Source organism: Pseudonaja textilis, chromosome 3 (assembly GCF_049901715.1).
Source record: "Pseudonaja textilis isolate UNSWEBS1 chromosome 3, rPseTex1.2, whole genome shotgun sequence".
Classification (NCBI taxonomy): domain Eukaryota; kingdom Metazoa; phylum Chordata; class Lepidosauria; order Squamata; family Elapidae; genus Pseudonaja; species Pseudonaja textilis.
The window spans coordinates 60,044,443-60,067,707 of record NC_141992.1 but is presented as its reverse complement, the minus strand read 5'-3'; the positions used below and the strand labels follow the sequence as shown (position 1 = coordinate 60,067,707).

Here is a 23,265-nt window from a genome sequence, read left to right as displayed (position 1 = left end):
TTTCAAAGATCAATATAGTTAACCAAACCACACCCAAAATAGAGCACGTCAGAAGTATATAATTTTGGTCTCAATGATTTTTAACAGGCCTAAAATTTATTCTACTAGAATCTATGAATTTCAACATGAGTATTAGTATACACTCCATTTCTTTGACAATATATTCTAAAATTCTTGAATTCTGTCATTATCAACTTTCTGAAAATAAAAAAACAAAACAAAACAGAAAGTGTTTTAAATTCAGGGAAATAATAACCAAGCATTAAAGAAAAACAATCATGTACAAAATGAATGTAGCTCTAAAACCACTACTTTAATCTTTAAATTATACATTAAGATACACATATATTGGTTTTACTTTCCATCTTTAGTTTGGTGGGTTATATTTTCCTGGCAAGCTTTCAAGCTAGGTGAATTCTGCAATTTCTACCTTTCATTTGGAAGCAGACCAGGAAGATTTCAGTGCTGTAAAAAACATGGAAAATGCACGGGATTGCATAGTAAGCAATTTCAAAAAATGTGAAACACACTGATTTTGGCACACTATTATACTATTACACTATATATCTGCACACATAAAACTGTTTACATTGTATTGCATAGCACAGATATACAAGTTTCTAATGAATTAACTTGCATCATGGATGAAGTCTCCTAAACCAGAAGGACATTATAGCAAGGAACTACGGTTTTTCCCAAATAGATCCACGTACAGAGAAGCTAATGGCATGCAGATAATGCTAAGATTTTTTTTAATGTATTTTTTGCTTTCTGGAAAAGAAATCCCATTCTAAAGTGTATTTGAGCATGATCAGTGTATATGAAATTAATAAATTAAAATTAGTTGACCACCAATTATTCTCAGGTAGAGATAAATAGATAGACAGACAGACAGAGAGACAACAGAGTGCCTATTATTAATCAGGATTAATTGGCATAGGCAACAAAACTCCATATAATGGCCATCTTATCAACATCCTTATGTTTTATCTCCTGAGGTTAATTTATAGATTACTCTCTAATGCTTTGACAACCTACCCTAAATTTTTTGATAGTCATTTTAAAAGGTTTTGTTTTTTCTTTCTTTTTTAAAGCAGAAACAGCCGCGTTTTGAAAAGAATGAAAAAAAAAAATCTGCTGTACACTTTTTCTTTATTTCAAAGTAAGAGACGTTAGCATCCTTTGAATGGTGGAGAATGCAACTTTGATGAGATAGCCAGGAGCTGACTTAACTACACTCTTCCATAATTTAGCAAGACACTCTTTGTATTCTCTTACCTTTATGGTTTTGGTCTGGAGTCTGAGTCCATTTAAAGTGTTAATGGCTTTCTCTGCATCCTTTGGATCAATATAGTTAACAAATCCATACCCTAAACTCTGCCCTGTTGAAACATAAGAAACAAAAAAAAGGACTCAGTATTCTTTGTAGCAAACATGTGATTTCCAAATGGGGGATTAAAATTCTTTTCTCTGGTACAATTCTTAACCTAAAAAAATCATCCCAATCCAGAAAGCATACCTGTACCATCTGAACTCCTACAAATTAACATTTTTTTTTAAAAAAAGTATGGGACCTTTTGTGTATGGTAATGCTGATTCTTCTACATTCCACGGGGGAGTTAAAACTGAAAACCGCATGAATTAAAAAAATACTTAAGTGATTACTCTTGCTAAAGCTTTTTTGTATGTGAATCACATTAAAAAAACAGATGACAAGAAACAGGTAGCAGCAGAATTACATGCATAAATTCATTAGCTGTGTGATATTTTAATTAGCAGAGAGAATTAAAGAAATGGTTGTATAGCAATGCAAGTTCAACTGAAAATGAAAAAAAATGTTATGCTTACACCAGACAATCCTTAAAAGCCAAAATCTTACCAATGAAAACATGTAAGAGATCTGTGTTTCCTTAACCTTCACTGGCTTTTTAAAATTTAGAACATTCATATACTGTCCCTCAACAAGAAAACAATTTATATAAACAAAGCAGAACATATTTTTCAAAAGTCAGAAGATGAAAAACTAAAATTAACAAATTAACTGCTGCTTTGACAAGGACAACACAAATATTTAGATCAGAAACATTAGAATATTATGTGCCAGCGTAGCTTTACTGTATCTTGTACTCTGCACTGTGTTCAGGCAATGAAATAGCAAAAAAATAAAAAAATCAATAAAATTATTTTTGTATTTAGATGGTAGAAGCTGTTTTGAGCAGTTAAGACAATTTCAACAGCTTTTGTTTTATTGGTAGAGTCTGTATTTACATTGTACTGGTCATTTCTATCCAGAACCAAGAGCATAGTTTGGTAACATGATCAGACGCAAATATGGGTCCCATCTTGGCCCTGTAGTTTAGTGAGAAAAATTAACTAAGAAAAACTGTTCTCACCATAATTTCCTCTTTGCTTGTTCTATCACATGTGCTTACAAATGTATTTGTTTTAGAGTGTATATCAGCACATGCATAATTACACATTAATTTTTCCTTCTGTTATCTCAATATGCTCAGTTTTGAAAAGTGACAATAGCTCTATATTCACATGTATTCCATCCTTCTTGAGAAACCCAATAATTTTATATTTACATATTACAATTTGGTTTTGTTTAGCAGTTTTTAATTATATTAATTATAAAATATAGGTGCATTACTAAATCTGGCCAAGTCATATGCAAGCATCTTTTAAAAGCCAGTACATTGTGACAAAGAGTATACATTGTCTCCTTTGTATAATCTTTAAGATTTTAATTTTATTCTTTTATGAGTCTATAGGATGAGAATGACATTCAGGATGAGATCCAATATTATCCTGTGTTTTCTGACTGATTTCACAAAATGTCTGACTGTCATTGTGATTAAATGTGGACAAGGCAACAGAAATTGCATCCAGGCAAGACGAAACTGTATGTTTTCATGTTCAAACTGACAGTATAATTCATCATGCAAGAGCCAACATAATAGAGTGGCTGAAAGACAAGTATATGGAAAAAGAAAAGTGACTTGAAAGTTGTTGTGGAAGTTTCTTTCTGATGAAATTCTGTACATGTAGAAAATGTTGGATTTCAATATAAAGCATGGATTCTAAGAAATTGTTTCCCCTACCTGGACTCTAGAAAGACAGAGCTATCAACTTGATATTCATCTCATTCTGTTTGAATAATAGAATCCGATATTTTTAACTTAACAGAAATAAATTTCCATACCATAGAACTCTGCCCTTCCTTCCCTTCATTCCAGAGAAATGTACACAGAGTAAATATATAGTAAAAACTGGCCCATTGCTTTTGATGAATTATTTGTAATTTCTAGCAAGTTAATTTTGGGGTAGATCTGAGACAAATTTATGTTTTCTCAAACCAAAGCTGCCTCACGTTTCAAAGACCAAGTTTCTATGTCACTTGCTGAAACAGGGCCACTATCCTAGTATTTTCTCACAGTGCAGGGTCTGCTTTTCAGATCAACAAATGCTGTTTCACACAATAAAATTAAGTAAATGGGTCTAAATGGATGATTTTCATGTCTGTATTAATTATGTACATGGGCATTTTCCATCAATGTTAACACACTCTGTTAAGCAATGCTGCTTAACTGAGTGCGGCCATACTACGGTAAGCATATTTCCTGCATTTTCTCTATAAATAGCAAAACACCTGTCTGCTGCCAAACACGCTTCCTGTGGTCAACAAGGAAAATACAACATGCACATCTAACGACATATAAAGGCTGCTTGACACTTTTAGTGGTTGGCCAGCATTCAGTGCCATATAGTGTTACTGGGCAAATCATTTTGTAAAATTTTGATTTTAAGTGACTTGCACAGGCCTATCACAGAGCACTCCAGTGATCTCTTTCCCACACAGCCAGGTTGCATTCACCCTCACATCTACTGCCGCTTCAGCACTGACCTGAATGATGAAAGTGCTTGGGCTAGTTTCTAGATACACAGCCTGAATTGTGCCTCAATATCAAGTACTTTCCAGATGGTAGCTGAGAAAAGGACCTCGTTGGCATAAAGCAAAACCCAGGGGTCACTGTGATGCAAGTCTTGTGTGACAACAATGAACAGCAATGGCAAACCTTGGGCACACCAATCTTCACAGGAAAACTGTGAGAAAGACTATCAGCATGTGATACTCGGCTGCTGGTATTAACATAAATATTTGGGTAGATCACAGAGCCATGGGGTGCAGTGGTTAGAATGCAGTACTGCAGGCTAACCCACTGCTCACACCAGGGGTTCGATTCTCAAGGTTGGCTCAGTTTTCCATCCCTCTGAGGTCAGTACATTGAGGACCCAAACTGTTGGGTGCAATATGCTCACTCTGTAAACCACTTAGAGAGAACTACAAAGCATTGTGAAGCAGTATATATGTCTAAATGCTATTGCTATTGGGTACTGTTTTGAGTGGTTTCAGCATACCATGGTCACATAGTACATACCACATCAGCTGATGTGAAACACACACAAAAGGCCATGGAACTTCTCAGGAGTAACAGTGTGAAAGGCAACAGTGAGTGCTGAAATAAGAAACAGCAAGAAAGAACACCAGTGTTTGAAGTGTTGTGGTGATTCATTCTGAGCCCTCATTTCATGGCCAGGTCTTTTGAAATAGTAAATCTGGCTTCACAGAGACTTTCTATCTCCATGATGGTATATTTCCACACTTCCACTCCAATCCTCTGGTTCTGTGCCTGACTTTTTTTGACATTTGACTTCACATTTTACTCTTTATCTTGTATTTTAAATCAGTTTATTGATTTTCCCTGCTGAAAATAATTAGAATTTATTGTATAGTAACATACACATATACCTACATACATAATGTACAAACATACACATTCAAATATACTGAATGCTTTGTTTGTATTTATGTGTACTAATAAAGACTATCACGATTAAAAGTGATTGTTGTGTCTGATAGTTGGGTTCAATTAACAAATGCAATTTTGGTCACTGTCTGCAGAGACCTCTTGGTGTATATGTAGTAAGACATTAAATGTTAGGAACCTAACACCTTGTCTCAACTTCTTCCTTAGCAGTAACTCAATAACCAATCATACACTGAAAATTATGATCACCTTATGAAGAATACATGGCATAAATTATGCTCCTAACCCCTTTGACCCTTATATAGGTCACAATGGCAAAATAGATGGATCTACAGCATTTCTAAATTAAATTTCTAATTTCTAAATTAACAAGAGTCTGTTAACGAGAAAGAAGGTTTGACAGATCCATTGTATCAGAAATACAGGTTTACCATTCAACGTTACAACAGAATTGAAAAAAGTTACATATGTCCTGTCCTCAAAGTTATGATTGCCATACCATCCCCATACTCATGTGTTCCTTGGCAACTAGTTTGCATTTACAACCAGTTGCAATATTCTGTGGTCATGTCATCATGTTTTGTAACTTCTTGTTTTGCAGGGAAAAAATGCCTATTGAATATACTGGATTTGGATTTACAACCACATGAACTGCTTAACAGCTGCAACAACTCACTAAACAACTGTCATAAAAAATGGTTGCAAAATCAAGTCCACTTATGTGATGACTTGACTTATGATCGCAAATAACGTCTGGGCTCAGTTATCAGTCACACACAACTGTATTGAGAGAATAAACTGGCCCCAAACCAGAAAAATAATAATGATCTAACTGAAAGTAATGGGACATGTAATTTAAATTTTAAAATAGGGCTTTAAACTTTTTTCTTAAACATCGTTTTAAAAAACCTCCAGAAAGCAGATATAGTTTCCCTTGGGTATGACACTTGCCATCCTGTCCCCAAAAAGCTTCAGAAGTTTTAATGTTATTTTTGAAAGTGTTAGCAGCTACAATCTGATTTTGGAACATATATTTGTTATGTTTGCCAAAATTATTAGTACATTTGCCTAAATTATTTGGTAATTGATGATAATCATACCAATGCTTTTTATTAACTTGTTTTATTCCCCATCTAAAATAGAAAGGAAAGGGCTAAATTGAGATTGGCTTTAACTCTTGATCATTTGTCAAGTCAAACTTTTCCCAAAGAGCTTCTTCACATACTCATATATATTTATGTCTCTCTGTTTCTATAGTTCTGAAAACAATGTGTATTATAGACTCACTGTAGTATATATCATATTCTGATGTAGTGATACTTATATCAGTAATCTCATGCTTCACATAAAATTGTTTCTCTTATTTCTTTGAACTAAAAAACAAAAATGTCTCAATTATAGTTCCACTCTGCAATTAGCAGATTAACAGATAATAAAACTATATGTAAGTTACAAGAATGAAGAAGAAAGAGATGTATTTAATTCTATCCTTTTCAGTTAATCTGTAGTTCAGAAAATTTCCACCTTCTTTATTTTATTTGGCAGAAGAATGACTCCTAGACCTAAACTATTACTTGTTCTCTTTTTGTCTCAGACTCACTCAGGCATCTGAAAATACAGTTTTGAGAATGTGATTATGAAGGTTTGTATGGTATCTATCTGGCATCCTAGTCAAACAGATTTTGTTGAAGAAAAAATAAGTTTCAAGAGTGCAAAATCCATATTTTAACCTCTTGTCTAATTAGCATAAACTTTTGCTTCCAAGTGAGTAAGAAATATTTCAGAAGATGGAGTACTTTTCACTCCCTCCAGCATCCTGATGTTTTCTTCCTAAGAGAGGAAATATGATTTTTTCTCCTGAACAGAAATTAAATTGTTTGCTTCATCCTGGAAGCTCCCTACTAGTATAAAAATGAAGGAGGCAAGCAGCAGAATGCAGAGCTGAATTGAACCTTAAGAAGTTATTTGAAATTAACAGTTTGAATGATATCTAGGTTGAATTCAGGATTATATGGGAGATAAATTTAGGGCTTGAGATTTCTAAGTCGCTTACATTTTAACAAACATTACAATTAAAATGTTTCTTAGATAAAATTTCACTTCACCTAAATTAGTAAAAATCAAACCCATTACTTCTAAAAATTTAGGATCACTGAGTAACTGCACAGCTATATAGGTGCAGGGTTATAATTCTGAAATAGGGTGTTGGTACTTACCTGATACGCCGGTTCTCTGTGAGCTGTGAAGAGCATCCAGTGATGGGAAGGTGCTTCAGTCTCTTCTAGGAAGGCTGGGCTTAAACTTGAGGACACTCCTCCTCCTCCTCCTCCTCCTCAGCGTCCCAAGTTTTGTGAAGCCGAGGTATTGATACCCTATATGCTTAAGTCTATGTAATAACCCTGGCCGGAACAGAACCCCTACCAGACGGAATAAAAGGGAGGGGCTGGATGCTCTTCACAGCTCACAGAGAATGGGTGTATCAGGTAAGTACCAGCGCCCTTTCTCCCATGAGCTGTTCAGAGCATCCAGTGATGGGACATACCAAAGCTTGGCATTGTCCTAAGGAAGGGACTCCGTCTGGGTTGAAGACCTGTCTCTGAAATAACTTGCTGCAGAACTCAACTACCAAATGAAGCCTCGGCAGAAGCAAATACATCAATTTTATAATTTCTAATAAATGGAGATACCCAGGTTGCCGCTCAGCAAATCTCCTCTATTGTAGCTTGGGTCGCCCATGCTGCTGTGGTGGCTGCACTCCTAGCGGAGTGAGCGGTAACGCCTTGGGGCACTGGAATCGAGTGAGAATTGTTGAGGTAATTCCCCGTTAGGAGAATGCGCGCATACAAGGAGACCTATTTGAGAGTAGTGTTTGAATAATACACATACAGCACACAGATACACTGTACAGTAAATGTAGGTTTTTACTTCCAGAAACGTTAAGCAAAGTCCAAACAAGCAATCCAAAGTCATTCACAAGTAAATCAGTCAGTTTTTTCAATCCAGGGATAATTCAATAACAGATTCCAGTGTCAAAAACAGTTCAGTATCAGACTTACATTAAATCCAGAAATATCAGTCAATTAGGAAAAATGGCAATACTCTCCAACAGAAGAAAATAGAGACTTACTCACACTCTCTTCTGAGACTAAGGCAAAACAACCCAGGTTTCTGGCTCCATCTTATGGCCGTTTGAGAAACCACACCTAATTACGGTTTTGCATTTTCTTAAAGATACAGTTTTAAAATGGTTATCCTGGTTTACATATTTCTAACCCAAATACCTGTTAGGTGACTTATATTCCTAACAAGAGTCATACGACTTAGCGATGGTGGCCCTTAGCCATCTACCTATGGTAGAGGGTGAAACCTTGCACCCCAGGATGTTAGGTTGAAAGGACATGAAGAGGGCTTCTCTCTTTCTGGAGGGCGCCGTGCACTCTATGTAGATGTGTAAGGCCCTTCTTACGTCCAAGCGGTGCCATTGGTGTTTGAGCCTATGTGATGGACGCGAATTAACTTTTGGAATGAAGGAGGGATCTGGTCTGAGAACCACTCTATCCGAATGGAAAATGCAGAGGTCTTTGCACACCGATAATGCAGCTAGTTCGGAGATTCTTCGGGCAGATGTAATTGCTATCAGGAAAACTACTTTGTAGGTTAGAAATCGAAGCATCGTGGTCCTTAGTGGCTTGAAGGGACCTTTAGTAAGGGCCAACAGTACCTTACTTAAGACCTAAGTTGGATATCGGTGCATTACGGGGGGACTCAAGATCTTGGCACCGTGCAGAAAACTGCGAATCCGAGGGTGATGAGATATGGAGGTAAGATCATCCCAAGATATGACTGAAGCCAGGGCCACCACCTGTCTCCACAGAGTATTGGGTGATAATCCTTTGTTTAGGCCCTCCTGTAAAAATTCTAATAACTGTGCAACTTATGGGGAAGTGGGGTCGATCTGAATCCTCTGAAACCAATGGCAGAAGCCAGACCAGGTGGAGTCATAGATTCGGTTCATCGAAGGATGTCGAGACGACTGAATAGTGTGAATAACTTGAGTAGAAAGGTGTTCATCTCTCAGACAATGCTGTTCAACTTCCATCCGGCTAAGTTTAGCCATTGGGGGTCCGGGTGTAGCACTAGGCCTTGGGACAGCGATATGACCGATGATGGGATTCTCCACGGTGGTACCGTCGAGAGGTCCTTCAGGTCCGCAAACCATGCTCGCCTTGGCCAATAAGGAGCCAATAATAGTAGGTCCGCTTTTTCTTCCAGCAACTTCTGAATCAATTTGGGGATCACGGGGAGGGGAGAAAAAGTGTATAGCAGTCCGGTGGGCCAGTGACACCTGAGGGCGTTCACGTCCTCAGCTCCCTGCAATGGGTAACGAGAAATGAATCGGGGAAGCTGTGCATTGAGTGGGGAGGCAAACAGGTCAACAACCATTTGGCCCAACCTCCGAGTAGCTTCCAGGAAGATCTTGGGTCCAGACGCCACTCTGATTGGTCTAACATGGCTCTGCTGAGCCAATCCACTTGTACATTTGCTACTCCAGATATGTGCTCCGCCTTTAGAGAGAGATGGATTTCGGCCCACAGGAATAGTGGGCCCATAGGAATCTGCTTCCCTCATTAATAGATTGGAATGAGTGCCCCCTTGTGTGTTGATACGGGCCTTTGTAGTTATGTTGTCTGTTAAGATGAGCACATGTTTGCAATGGAGATGCGGGAGGAATTGTCAGAGTGCCAAGTACACTGCTCTCAGTTCTAGCCAGTTGATATTGTGTGCCTTCTCTGAATCCGTCCAAAGGCCGTGCGCTGTATGTGATTGGAAGTGGGCCCCCCATCCCACTAGACTGGAATCGGTTGTAACAATTGATCTGTGTGGATCCTTGAAAGGGCATACCTTGTTCATTTCGGGTCGTGTCCACCATCATAGAGATCTGAGGATGCGAGTATTGGCGTTGTCTCTCCCGGCGCATTGGAATGGCAACAGGAACCATTGCAGGGTTCTTGCATGGAACCGGGCCCAAGGGATAATAGAAATACAAGAAATCATTTTTCCAAGCAATTTAGAAAGTAAACATAGTTGTTCTTTCCTAAGAGTTCTGATCTGTTGAGCCAAATCTCTAACGCTTTCTTGTCTGTCAGGGGAGAGGAAAACTTCCAGAGTATTTAGAAATCTAGAGAACTTGGGTGCCAAATTATAGTATTTTTTATCATGTCCTGTGGGAGTGGGATATAAGACCGCTGCAGCCCATTGTTTTTGCACTAAATTGGAAAACATGTGTGGCACAGGGATGACCTCTGCCTCAGTGACTGATTGAGAGAATATGAGATCCTCTGCTGCCTCTGGAGTATTTGGTGGGGGAAGGGTACCCGTATTATCCAGCTGTGCGGTGTTCTTGGCCTTAAACAGCAGGGAGTTAAATAATTGTGGGCAGAATAATCCTGTAAATATGGGGAGGTCAGGTGAGAGGCTTTAATCGTCAGACATCCCCCTTTCTAGCGGATCCACCTCTGACAATACCTGGTCAATGGTGTGTACCGACCCCTCCTCCATTTGATCTATTTGGATCCCCTTTATCTCCCATATCCTGTGTGTACTGAGGGTCTCTGACAGTGGGCAATGATAGTTCTGTGTGTGTGGGGGGGTACCTGATGTGGATCTGTGATGCCCAGAGATCGTTCAGAAAGAGATCGTCAAACCGAAGCTGAGGGTGTTTGTCCTGCCTGAATAGCCTGTTGGACGCCTGCTGATATGCCCTTCCGGATAGCTAGCTCTATCCACGCCCTCATGTTGGCAGGGATTTCCTCTGGAAGTTCCTCCTCTTGTTTGAGGCCAGCTACAGTTAGGGTGAATGTTGCCTCTGGGGCCCTCCTTGGGGAAAGAATATTAGAAAGAGCCTCCTGAGGAGGTTGTATCGATATGCTGCTCCTTCTGGATAAATCCAGAGGGGCGGTTGGAGGGTTCTGGGCCTGTGAGGTAGAGGGTATGATGAGTGGTGAAAAGGTGGGTTGTGCAGCTGCTCGTGTACGTTTTTCCACCTGTCCTTCTAATGCCTGATGGTGTCTGCTGCATCTTTCTCTGCTGCCTTAGAGGTCTTTTTGGGCTCTGTGGACTTATCTCTATTTTTAGCTGTTAGTCTAGATCTGGAGTTGTAGTTGTTGGCCAAGGGTAATGCCTTTGACAGATTACCAATGTAAAGAGGCTATGAAATTAGGTGGCTGGAACACCTAGGGGCCTGCTCCCTTAAGGGGCAGGGGATCCTGGAATAAATAGTTCCCCGATGCCTTGGGCAAATGTTGTCTCCTTGTTCTGTTTTTATGTATGTATGTATGTATGTATGTATGTATGTATGGCATTCGGCTTTGTTCGGGTATTTTCCCACGTCATTGTAGTTGTGCTTTTAAAGTTGTAGCAACATTTCAGCAGAATCTCATCTGCCATCATCAGGCTTCTGTACAGAAGCAGAAACCAACAACCAACTTTCCTTCCTGGACGTCCTAATTTACAAAAAACCCAATGGCTCCCTAGGACACACCGTCTACCAGAAAGAAAAAAAAACACCAACCGCTACCTAATTGCACAATCCCATCACCACCCTGCACAGATCAACTCCGTAGCCAAGACCCTCATCTCCAGAAACAAACACCTAGCTGACAAAGACCACCTGAGAACAGAACTACACACCCTCACTAACGTATTAATTTCCAACGGATTCCAAAGAAACACTATCACCAATCTAATCCGAAAAGAGATACCCCCCCCAAAAGCAAGACACAGAAAAAGACAACGGTATCACACTCCTCCCCTACATCAAAGGCACCACAGACAAAATCAGCAAAATTCTCCACAAACACAATATCAGGACAGCCTTTGGTACTGACCAAAAAATAGGCAACATCCTAAGAAACCCCAAAGACAAGATCCAGCTAGAAAACCAAGGAGTTTATGAAATACCATGCAACAATTGCCCAGCCACATACATTGGACAAACCAACAGGAGAATAAATGCACGCATCGCAGAACACAAAAACACATTCAGAAGAGAAGAAAATACTTCCTCCCTCTTCCAGCACCTTAAAGCCACAGGACATGAAATTAATTTTGAAGGAACCAAATTAATATCCAACACTGAACACTCCAGCAAGAGAATAATCAGGAAAGCCATTGAGATAGAGAAACACCCCATAACATGAATAGATGGGACGATACCTCCCTCCTACCAGACATTTGGAAGCTAGCCCTCACCAACAAATGAGTTCCAGCCACGAAAACCAACACCAGACCCAAAACAACGCGGGACACCACCGCCAATCCCCCTCATCAGACCCAGGCCCAAGCCCATCCTATAAACGGACAACCACTATCCAGAAAACAGACCATGGCTGCTTCGCCAGCTGTCGCACCCCTGACCCCAAAACCAAACAAGCTGACACATGCCAAGAACACAGATCCAGACCCCAAACTTGAAGCCAGACTAAAACCCAGAATGCTACATCACAGCTACCCGCTCAGGACATCACATCAGAAAACTCAGGAAATTACACCACAAGAACTCAAGAAGCTGCAACACAGCAAATGACTCAGGATATCACAGCACAAGACCAAGGATACCACAGCAATAAATCTCACAAGGTCATCACACAACCCATTATCCAAGCCGTTACTACACAGGAGGCTAATGGAAAAGAGATCAAAACACAAATGACCCACCCAGGAGATTACAACGCAGGACCCAGGATACCACAACAAAAGAACTCGCAAGCACATCACACAACCCATTACCCAAGCCATTAAAACACAAGAGGCTAATGGAAAAAAGATCACTACAAATACACACACACACACACACACACACACACACACACAAGCACATACACACATACATATACACAAGCACACATATATATTTATATATCTATTTTAACGACTTAAAAGATTTGTAGAATTTAAGTCAATCAAGTCAATTTTTGAATAAAGTACTTGTAATATCAAATATGGAGACCAGAACACCCCACTCCAGACCTGGCACCTATATGAGGGCACAGAGGTCTGTAACTGATAATTAGATCAGTTTAGCTGCACTTATTGCCTGTGGAATCCAGCAGTTCAAATCCTCTATCATCCAGTGGACTGGTGGTAGGGACCCCCTTCCCAGGTCCCCAAGAAGGGAAACCTTGTTGGGTAACTTGTCTCACAGACAGTAACAATTACTCAGCAAATTTAACCACGCGGACTTTACAATGGCAGCCGCCTCGTGGCAGAATGAAAATGAAAGCAGCTATCACCGCCTGGCCTGCTGAAAGTTTAAGGCAGCGTTTCTGAGACGAGAGGTTTTTAGTCTGAGGGCAGATTGGAAAGATAAGCCTCCGCGTTTATGAGGCTTTAGCCTCAGGAGGCTGGAACGCTCATAAAAAATGAGCAAAATAACTTTTGGAGATTCCCAGGGGTGGTGGGGGTAGTTGGTGACAGAAACTATGGTTTTACCTGACCTGAGAAATAAATCAGCTAAATCAGCTAAATCGCCAATGTTCTGTTCCGACCAGGAAAGCAATAACACAACCTGTCTCAAGAAAGGCTGAGCTAAAACTGGGGATGCTAAGGAGAAGTCTCGTGGAGGAGGAGGAGTGTCCTCAAGTTTCAGCCCAGCCTTCCTAGAAGAGACTGAAGCTCATTGAAGAATTTACACGTTATTTCACAAATTGTAGGACAGAGGATTTGTGTACATATTTAAAGGAAAGGTAACACTGAAAACAAAAAGTTTGCTTCCAGAACACTTTTGGGGGTGGTTTTAAACACAGGGGTGGGATTCTACTGGTTCTGCCCTGTTTGGGCAAATCGGAGGCTCCGAAGATCAGCTGAGAGAGAACCGGTTTGCTCCGAATATCAAGTTATTCCCTTTTATTTCCCCCCCCAACCGATCAGCTGTTTTCTGAAGATCAGCTGTGCCGCGTGATTTCGATTAACTAGAAAGCAGGAAATCATTGGATTTCTTGCTTTCTAGATAATCAAAATCACATGGTACAGCTGATCCCCCCCCCTTGCTGTTGTACTGCTTTGCCCAGGAGACTACCCTGAGGCCCAGTAGGCAAAAATCAGGGTACCTGGGTGTGTGTGTGTGTGCTGCACGGCTCTCCCATGCCCTGTTTTTGTTCCCAGGGGGCTTCCCTGAGGCCCACTAGGCAAAAAGAAAATTATTTATTTTTTTGCCTACTAGGCGTCAGGGAAGCCTCCTGGGAGAAAAAAATGGGGTGCAGGGGGGTGCTGCGCAGCACAGGCTTTCTGAGGCCCAGTAGGGAAAAAACAGGCTTACCCAATCACATGACCTCCTGGCCACGCCCACAGAACTGGTAGTTAAAAAGTTTGCATCCCACCCCTGTGTTTTATAGACTTTTCTGATCATTTGATCACAAAAATAACCTGTAATTTTACCTATTATTATTTTTACATAATAACAATGTACACTCGTTAGTACATATTGAATATATGCACATATGAAACATACAACATACATACAAAAAACAGGAAACTATTATCAAAGTATTATCAAAGTAATAGTATATGTGTGTAGATTAAGAGCAATGGCTCTGCTGCTTGGAATGCAGCTTGGATATACAAGTACTGTTGTTACATACGTGGATGGGATAGTCATGCAAAAGAGCAGCATTAAATTACATAAAAAGAAATGGCCACTCCCCAAAAATGCAATTTTAGAACAAGAAAAAAAAAACATGGCACATGAACCACTTGTTGATCTGGCAAAAATATTTTTGCTTCAGACTGATGAAAAATTTCATGAAAGTGATGAACAAAGAAGGTGAAGGTTTTTATTGAGACAGATGTTCCCAAGAATAACTGATGCCAAGATTAAGGAAGGCATTTTCATTGGTCCAGATATCAGACATATCAATGACAAACAGTTCAAAAATCTGGGGCCAGGGAGAATTTGCCGGGACAGCATTCCGGGAAAAACAGTATCAGACTCTCAATACTAAGTACACATATGGCTCTGAATTTGGTTCTAAAACCACAACACTTTAAGGAAAAAGTATCAATATCAATCAGAATTCTAATATTTGAGGGGCAAAAGAAAGGGGATCAACCTATTTTCCAAAGCTCCAGAAGACAAGACAAGAAACAATGGACGGAAATGAAAACAACAAAAAAACATCTGGAACATCACTTGAACACCATCGGCACTGACAAAATTGGCATCAGTCAATTGCAAAAGGCAGCTTTACTTTGAACTGTTTACATTTTGTGATGATACGTTTAACACCATCAAGCAACAGGATTTGTCTATCCCAAATTCTTGGGAAGTACCCAAGAGGTGAATAAAAATGCTGAATCCAATATTTCAGTGTGCAAACTCAGAACCATTCACAATTCTTTGCCATATACACACATATTATATTTTACCCATACAACTACAGCGAAGTTGTAAGAGCTGTTATTTCCAAAAGCAGAGCTATTTTAGGAATAGCTCCTAAAATAAATAGGAATAAATAACTATAGCTGGAATAAATTCTCCTTTGGAATAAATAACTATAGCTGCAATCCAATGCACTGTAATTTGGGATTAGTTTCCAATGAAATGGGAGAATATTATTATTGAAAATTAATGACAATTAATTTATGCTCATTAATTATCTTTTAAAAATCATTAATATTTTTCACAGGGTAATTATGAAACAGCAATGCCAAAGATAAAAATGGAGCAGGCCTAAGAAGAATTGATATAATAATAATAATAATAATAATAATAATAATAATAATAATAATAATAATAATAATAATAATATCATGTTATAGAATTGTACAATTGGAAAGGACCACAGAGATCATCTACTCCAACCCCTGTAACATGTGAGAAAACTATTTACAGGTAGTCCTTGACTTATTAACACAAATGGGACCAAAATTTCCAATGCTAAACAATGCAGCTTGGAAGCCATTTTTCTTTGAGGCTTCTGGGCTGTCAGTGTGAGGCAATTGCTATAGTTCCAGTTGTCATTGTCAATCAAATCCCACACTTGTTAGACAAGGCTTCCCATAACCAAAGTCAATCAGCAAACCAGCTGCAAATGCAGACTGACAAGGAGGTAAGTAGTTGCTGACAGGTGGCAGATGGAGTGAACGGATATATGGGGGTGAGTTAGGAAGAGTGTGGAAGTATATGAGAGGTGCTGTGTGGGGAGATAACACAGGGTGAGCAAGAGGTGCCATATGGTTTGGGAAAGGTGGAGGAAGTAAATAAACTAACAAAGTACATGAACAGCTACTAGCACAGATGAACCAGCTACTAAAAGAAGACTCTCACCCAAACTGGTTAACACAGAAAGGGCAGTGCTAACCAACAGAGACACCCACAAGGGAACAGCAATGTCAAACTACCTGCTTCCCACCACACAGAATGCTATAGGACCACATGGGTCAATATATGAGCAGAAGGGCATTGAAAACAACACCAGAGGCTCAAACCACCAGTTGCTCATAGAAAGATAGATGGTCCAAGACTCAAGATTTAGAAAGGCCAATCTGAGCACAACTTGGGTTGATTTCTGGAAAGCCAGGTGAACTGTAGTATCTATACAATGTATGGGCTAGAGTATCTCAAATCCAGATGGGAGATTCCACAGAAGGTTGTGGAGAATAAGCGGGCTAAATTTCTGTGGGATTTCCAAATCCAGATGAACAGGTAGGTACTGGCCAATCAACCAGATATCATGATAGTAGATAAAGACCAGAAGACATCAGTGTGATAGATGTAGTGGAGCCAAGTAACAGCAACATCACAAAAATGTATGAGGAGCTGAAGAAATACCAAGGCCTGAAGGTGGAACTAGAGAGGATGTGGAAAGAAAAGGCCAAAGTGTCCCAGTGGTGACAGAAGCATTTGGAACTATGACTCCTAAACTGGGAGAGATGTCTTACAGACGCCAGGATTAACATCAGACCTCTGTCCAGAAGAGTACAGTGTTAGGAATGGCTAAGATACTGCGCAGAACCCCCAAAGTACTAAGGACCTGACACTGAGGAAAACATATATAATGTGAGAAGGGATTTTTTTTGATTGAAAAGAAAATAGATACTCCTCTCTCCAGTAAAACAACAATTGTGAGATTCTGGATTTTAAAATGCATATTTGAATTGATGAAACAAATATGATCTTCTTTCTCTCCTTCTAAAAATACAGCGTGAAGAAGCACTACAGTGTAAACAAGTTCATGAAATTTGTAATAAAATGGAATTTTTTTAAAAAAAGATCCTCTACAAGGAATATGTGTCAACTAATTTAAAAAAAGAGCAAGAATTATTCTCTGCTAAAGAACGAGGGAATTACATACCACAGGATTAGAAAAGTACTCTAGTTGGATTCTGAGCTGGAGTCTCTTTTCTCTGTGAGTTTGCGTTTGCTGACATTTTAAATTCTCTCAGTTTGTCTCAGCCACCTTTGTTTATCCATAGATGAACCAACAACATTAAAGCTGTCACAAATACAGGCAATTTCAAGACAATGAGTTGAATTTTCCCATCATCACACCCTATTTACTATTAAGAAACTAATGGAAAGAATATTGAGAACATTTAGGTTGCAAACTTCATAGGTTCCTGGTAGTCATGGTCACTCACCTCAAGCTAGACATCCTAGAATCTGAAGTCAAATGGGCCTTAGGAAATCTGAGCAACAACAAAGCTAGTAGAGGTGACAGTATTCCAGCTGAGTTATTCAAAATCTTAAAAGACAATGCAGTAAAAGTGCTGCACTCAATTTGCCAGCAAATTTGGAAAACTTAACGGTGGCCACAGGATTGGAAAAGGTCAGTTAACATTCCAATTCCAAAGAAGGGCAATGCCAAAGAATGTTCTAACTATCACACCATTGCACTCATTTCACATACTAGTAAAGTTATGCTCAAAATCCTACAAGCTAGGTTCCAACAGTATGTGGATCGAGAACTAGCAGAATACAGGCAGGATTTCGAAGAGGCAGAGGAACTAGAGATCGAATTGCCAACGTATGCTGGATCATGGAGAAAGCTAGGGAGTTCCAGAAAAGCATCCGCTTCTGCTTCATTGAACCATGCTGAAAGCCTTTGTCTGTGTGAATCACAACAAATTCTGGCAAGTCCTTAAAAAGATGGGAGCACCAGACCATCTCATTTGTCTCTTGAGAAACCTATATGCGGGCCAAGAAACAACAGTGAGAACTGGACACAGAACCACTGATTGGTTCAAAATTGTGAAAGGAGTTCGGCAAGGCTGTATACTGTTGTCCTGCCTAATTAACTTATATGCAGAGAACATCATGAGAATGGCGGAGCTAGATGAATCAAAAGTTAGAATTAAGATTTCTGGGAGAAATATCAACAACCTCAGATATGCAGGTGGTACCACTCTAATGGTAGAAAGTGAGGAGGAACTAAGGAGCCTCTTGATGCGGGTGAAGAAGGAGAATGCAAAAATGGGCTTGAAACTCAACATTAAGAAAACTAAGACCATGGCATTCAGCCCTCTCAATTCTTGGCAAATAGATGAGGAAGAAATGAAGGTAGTGACAGATTTTATTTTTTTGGGTTCCAAGATCACCACAGATGGGGACTATAGCCAAGAAATTAAAAGATGCTTGCTCCTGGGGAGGAAAGCTATGGCAAATCTGGACAGCATATTAAAAAGCAGAGACATTAACCTGCCAACAAAAATGCATAGTCAAGGCTATGGTTTTCCCAGTTGCAATGTATATGACTGTGAAAGTTGGACCATAAGAAAAGCTGAGTGCCAAAGAATGAGGCCTTTGAACTATGGTGCTGGAGAAGACTCCTGCAAGTCCCTTGGACTGCAAGGCAATCTAACCTGTCAGTCCTAGAGAAGATCAACTCTGACTGCTCTTTAGAAGGCCAGATCCTGAAGATGAAATTCAAATAAATACTTTGGCCACCTAATGAGAAAGGACTCACTGCAGAAGAGCCTAATGCTGGGAAAGATTGAAGGCAATAGAAGGGGACAACAGAGAATGAGGTGGCTGGATGGAGTCACTGAAGCAGTAGGCGTGAGCCGGAGGATGGTAGAGAACAGGAAGACCTGGAGGAAAGTTGTTCATGGGGTTGCAATGGGTCGGACACGACTTCGCAACTAACAACATGCACTCCAGGAATGGGCAGATTCAAATCTCTGTCTTGGGGGTGGTGGTGGAAGTGATGTGATTTCTTTACCTATTAACATTTCCAAACCCTTAAAAGATCAACTTTTATCAATGGAAAATTAAGGGGTGACATATTTTGACACTTAAAAGTCTCACAGAATTACTGTCCATTCCATTCTCATAATAAATCAATATCCATGCTCTAATGAATCCCCATAAAAAAGACAGACCCCAGATATAATTGTACCCTTAGTATTATTTTGGAATGTTATTTATATATGTCTATTGAAACATAAACAGATTTCACACGAAGAAAAATATAGGAGAAAAAAAATGAATAAAAAGGATAATTTTTCATACAATGTTATATTTATAATACACCAAATTTACTTTTAACATGTTTCAATTTTTGCTTATAAATGCTACAATTTGCTTAACAGATAGGGTTGCATTCTTATGTTTTGCTCGTTTAACATACAATTTCAAAATAGAAGAAAACATTAGTAATGTAGGTATTGTGGACATCTAATACTATAGCAAACATTTTCAGAAAATACTAATTTTACATTAAAAAAACCTATTGTGTTAATAAGGGAAAGTCCACAGCTTATTAGTTTCATTATCTGAAGTGTTATAACTCAGCAGTCTTTTTAATCCTACATTTCTTTTTATGGATAAAAAACTGGAGATTTGTCTTTTGATGAAAATGTTCTTTATCTTTTCTATGTGTTGTGATATTTCTTGATCTGGTGAATTTCCAATTGTGAGCCAATTAACTGTTTTACAAGCAATTTTAAAATAAAAACAATAAGAAATATGTAACAATCCTCTTTTTAAAAAAGGCTTGTGGGAATTTTCTTTTTTGTTCTTCTGTTTTCTTTTTCTTTGATTCTAATCAAATTGGTATCTGCAAAAGCTTTCAGTGATTTCAGGATATATTTTGTATTGCATGCAGTGCTTGAAAATGTTCATTAGATTTCTAAATTAAAAACACACAAAAATGTCCAGCAGGGAATTATACCTGTACAATACTAATATCTGTAAATTTAAATTGGGTGAAATGATGGATGTTTCATAAGGCAACCATTTTTGAACCAAAGAACCTGATATGGGCTAATTTAAGAATGTGTCCAAAATCTGGGATACGTGACTCTCATGGGATTGAAATTTGGCAAAGCTATGGCTGCTTCAGTGCTGCCGAATCACTGGCCAGAGGTTCAGCAGACTGGTCTACCTTAGCTCTCTAGAAGCTGGGTAGATTGGTCCTTCCTTTAGTCAAGTCCCCAGGAAGTTGCAAGTTGTTCCTGCTCCCTGCTTTTTTGCCTTTGTTCTTGCATGCTCTGCTTTTTTGTTTCTCTTACCTCTGTTTAGATAAGGAAATAACTCTGAAACAATGACCCAATGGATTATGGATCATCTAGTTATAATTAAAATGGAAATAAATTTTGCAATTTCAACTTTACAGATTCATTTCAGAAACATTTTCCTGCTGGCTTTACTCCTTATATCCAATAAGTTATATATTAAGAAATTATAAAGGCAAACTAAAAATTCTTCAACAGTCAATTCACACAATTGACTAAAAGACATTACAAATCTTTTCCTAATAGCTAAATGCAATGGAGAAATTATTCACCAACTAATTTCAGCATTTTCAACAAACATTTCCTTATCATGCTATTTCTTTTTGAATAACCAAAAGTGTATTCAACTACTACCGCAGTGTATTTTCATATAACAAGGTAGGGAGAGGCTCACATTTCCTGCAAAAACAAAACAAGAAACCCAACTGTACAAAACCATTGGGTTTAATGGTGCAAGTAGGTTCTGTGGTTCTTTGTGTAATTCTTCCTGATGTACTTTGTAATTCCACTGTCATTTGTTATTACTTTTTTTTCTTTTTTGATTGCTATTTTAATCTTAATTGTTGCTTTATGAGCTGTCAAGAATTGCAATTGCACTTGAAGTAGTTTTTTGAACTCTAATCACATGCAACTCACTACTTTTTTACAACTATTTGCACATCTTATTTTTTCCATCTATTTTCCCGTCTTTAGTGAACATTCTACCAAAGTAAAACATTTATCTACCTCCTGTTTATGTATAACTTGCAACTGTTTATTTTTTTCTCTTGGAGAACAAAGCACTTGGTTTTGATGTATTAACTTTCAAATGCATAACTCTCATGATATTATATAGTTTAACATTTGCTAAAAATAATTCAGATTCTCATCTCACAACACCAGCATTGACTGTATGCAGCATTACATACACATTCATTATTCCGGCTAACAAACTTCCCTCTCCAGTAGAATTCCTGATACATTAAATACTCATCACACATCATGCAAAGCAAACCATTTACTCTCATGTAAACTCTGTTATATATCACAATTACCAATACAGCAACCAGCTCCTAAACATCATGCTAATACAGATCCGTTTCATAATTCAAGCCAGGTCATTTGACAATGTTTTCTCTAAATCAACAAATGTACAGCAAATTTTCTTTCTCACATCCATACATTTTTAGTGATCTTTTAAAGAACAAAAATCTGACTGATTACCCAGCATAAACTCTCAAATCAGATTTTAGTCGCTGTTACCTCACTTTAATCTGAATTCTGACAAAACTCTTACCAGGCACACATAACAGCCTAATGTCACATAATTTGGTATTTATATTTGTTATTATTCTCTTTGTATCAGAAATAAACAATATTATTTCAATTGGGAGGCACAAGTACAGGTCTAAGTCAGGCAGCTACTTCATAAGCAGATATATTTAAAAATTCTTCTGAGACACCATCTATACCTGTAGCGTTACCATTTCAACATGTTCATATTTGTCACCTCCTTTCCATTGTTTTTTCCTTGTTTACTAATATACCATGGTAATTCCAATACAAATCTTTAAAATATCTCCAGCATTTTCTTACTTCATTTCACAAATAATGTCATCACCTTTATTTTAATTCATTTACTTTGCTTAGAGAATTTGTTTAGACCTTTTCACCTACTTCCAAAATAATGTTTTATTTTCACCCAAATCTTTGTGTTTTCTTTGTTTCTTTTAATCTTAATGACTCATTTCTCTCTTTATTCTTTGCAAATATCCCTTTCTCTATATGCATTAAATAGTATTTTCCGTTGTTCTTATTTTTTTGCAGCAGTTATATTTGTACCTGTATGTTTCCATTATGGTTATATTCTCTAAAAGTTTTAGGATAAAGGAGGGGAAGAAATACTTATAGGAGAACCTAAGTTGAATATATATATATATATATGTATATATATATATATATATATTTATTCTACTTAGGCATTATTGTATGCAAATATATAAAGGAGATTCTGCTACTCATCTGCAAGATACATGGCAACAGATGGGATAATTGGGATTCATACATATAAACATAAAGACATTTTCTAATTGGAACGCTTGCTCAAAACGTTTTTAAAAAATATAGAGATGGAGTGCCAGATAAGTTTTCAACTGTCAGATCTTCAGTATTAGTCATGAATGCTATTTGGGTTGCATCCCTTCTTTCTTACTTTATAATGATGACTTCTGGTAACAAAAGCATTCAACCCTGCAAGATGTAAGGGCTGTTTAGATAACTTGTTAACATACATACTCAAATAGTGCCATATTCCTGGCCTCTCTTCTGACAGTCAATGGCATATTTGATCAGTTTTACATTGCACATGTCTTAGTGTAAGTGTAGTTCTAAACAGCAATTGCCACCAGCCATAGGGGATAAAGATCAATAAAGTAGCATGTGCAGGGATCTTTCCTCCCCACTGCTATGGCTTTTATAAAAATCCCCCTACCTTGTGGTTGCAATTTGACTCAGATGGGAAGGTTCCAATGGCACCAATGGGAACTTCCTTCCCAACGTAAATTGGAGCTGTGGGGGCAGAAGGAGGAAGGGTTAAACCCCTATGCGTTGTAGTCCAGATCCACATCCACACACTCCAACAGTAAATTCTGTTTAAAAACTACCTTTACATTAAAATCTTAAAATACATTTAGTATAATATCCAGATTTACACTAACAGAGAAGAACTCTGTAAATACTTAAGCTTGCCAGAAAATTTGTGAACAACCAGTGTCACAGTCCACAATTCTCCATAGTCAAGACTTAGCTAATTCAATATTACTTCATTGAACATTCACAAACATTTCCAAAGAAGCAGAAGTGTGTCTGTAACACCTCCTACCATTTTTTAAAAATACGCATCAGGTATGCAATCAGGACTGTATTAAATTACTTCCAAGAGAAA

At 38.3% G+C, this 23,265-nt stretch overlaps 1 protein-coding gene across 9 annotated transcripts in view; it reads right to left on the bottom strand.

The window, feature by feature from the left end:
* The window catches only part of ELAVL4 (ELAV like RNA binding protein 4), a 134,725-nt gene that overhangs the window by 21,452 nt on the left and 90,008 nt on the right, over positions 1 to 23,265 (bottom strand). For 8 of the 9 annotated variants that reach the window (XM_087929903.1, XM_087929901.1, XM_087929902.1 and 5 more), the window contains one exon: positions 1,279 to 1,382. In XM_087929903.1, coding sequence (XP_087786029.1) covers positions 1,279 to 1,382 — 104 coding nt within the window. Of the gene's footprint in view, positions 1 to 1,278; positions 1,383 to 22,812; positions 22,890 to 23,265 lie in introns of all 9 variants that reach the window. The other variant, XM_087929897.1, reaches the window with a different exon arrangement.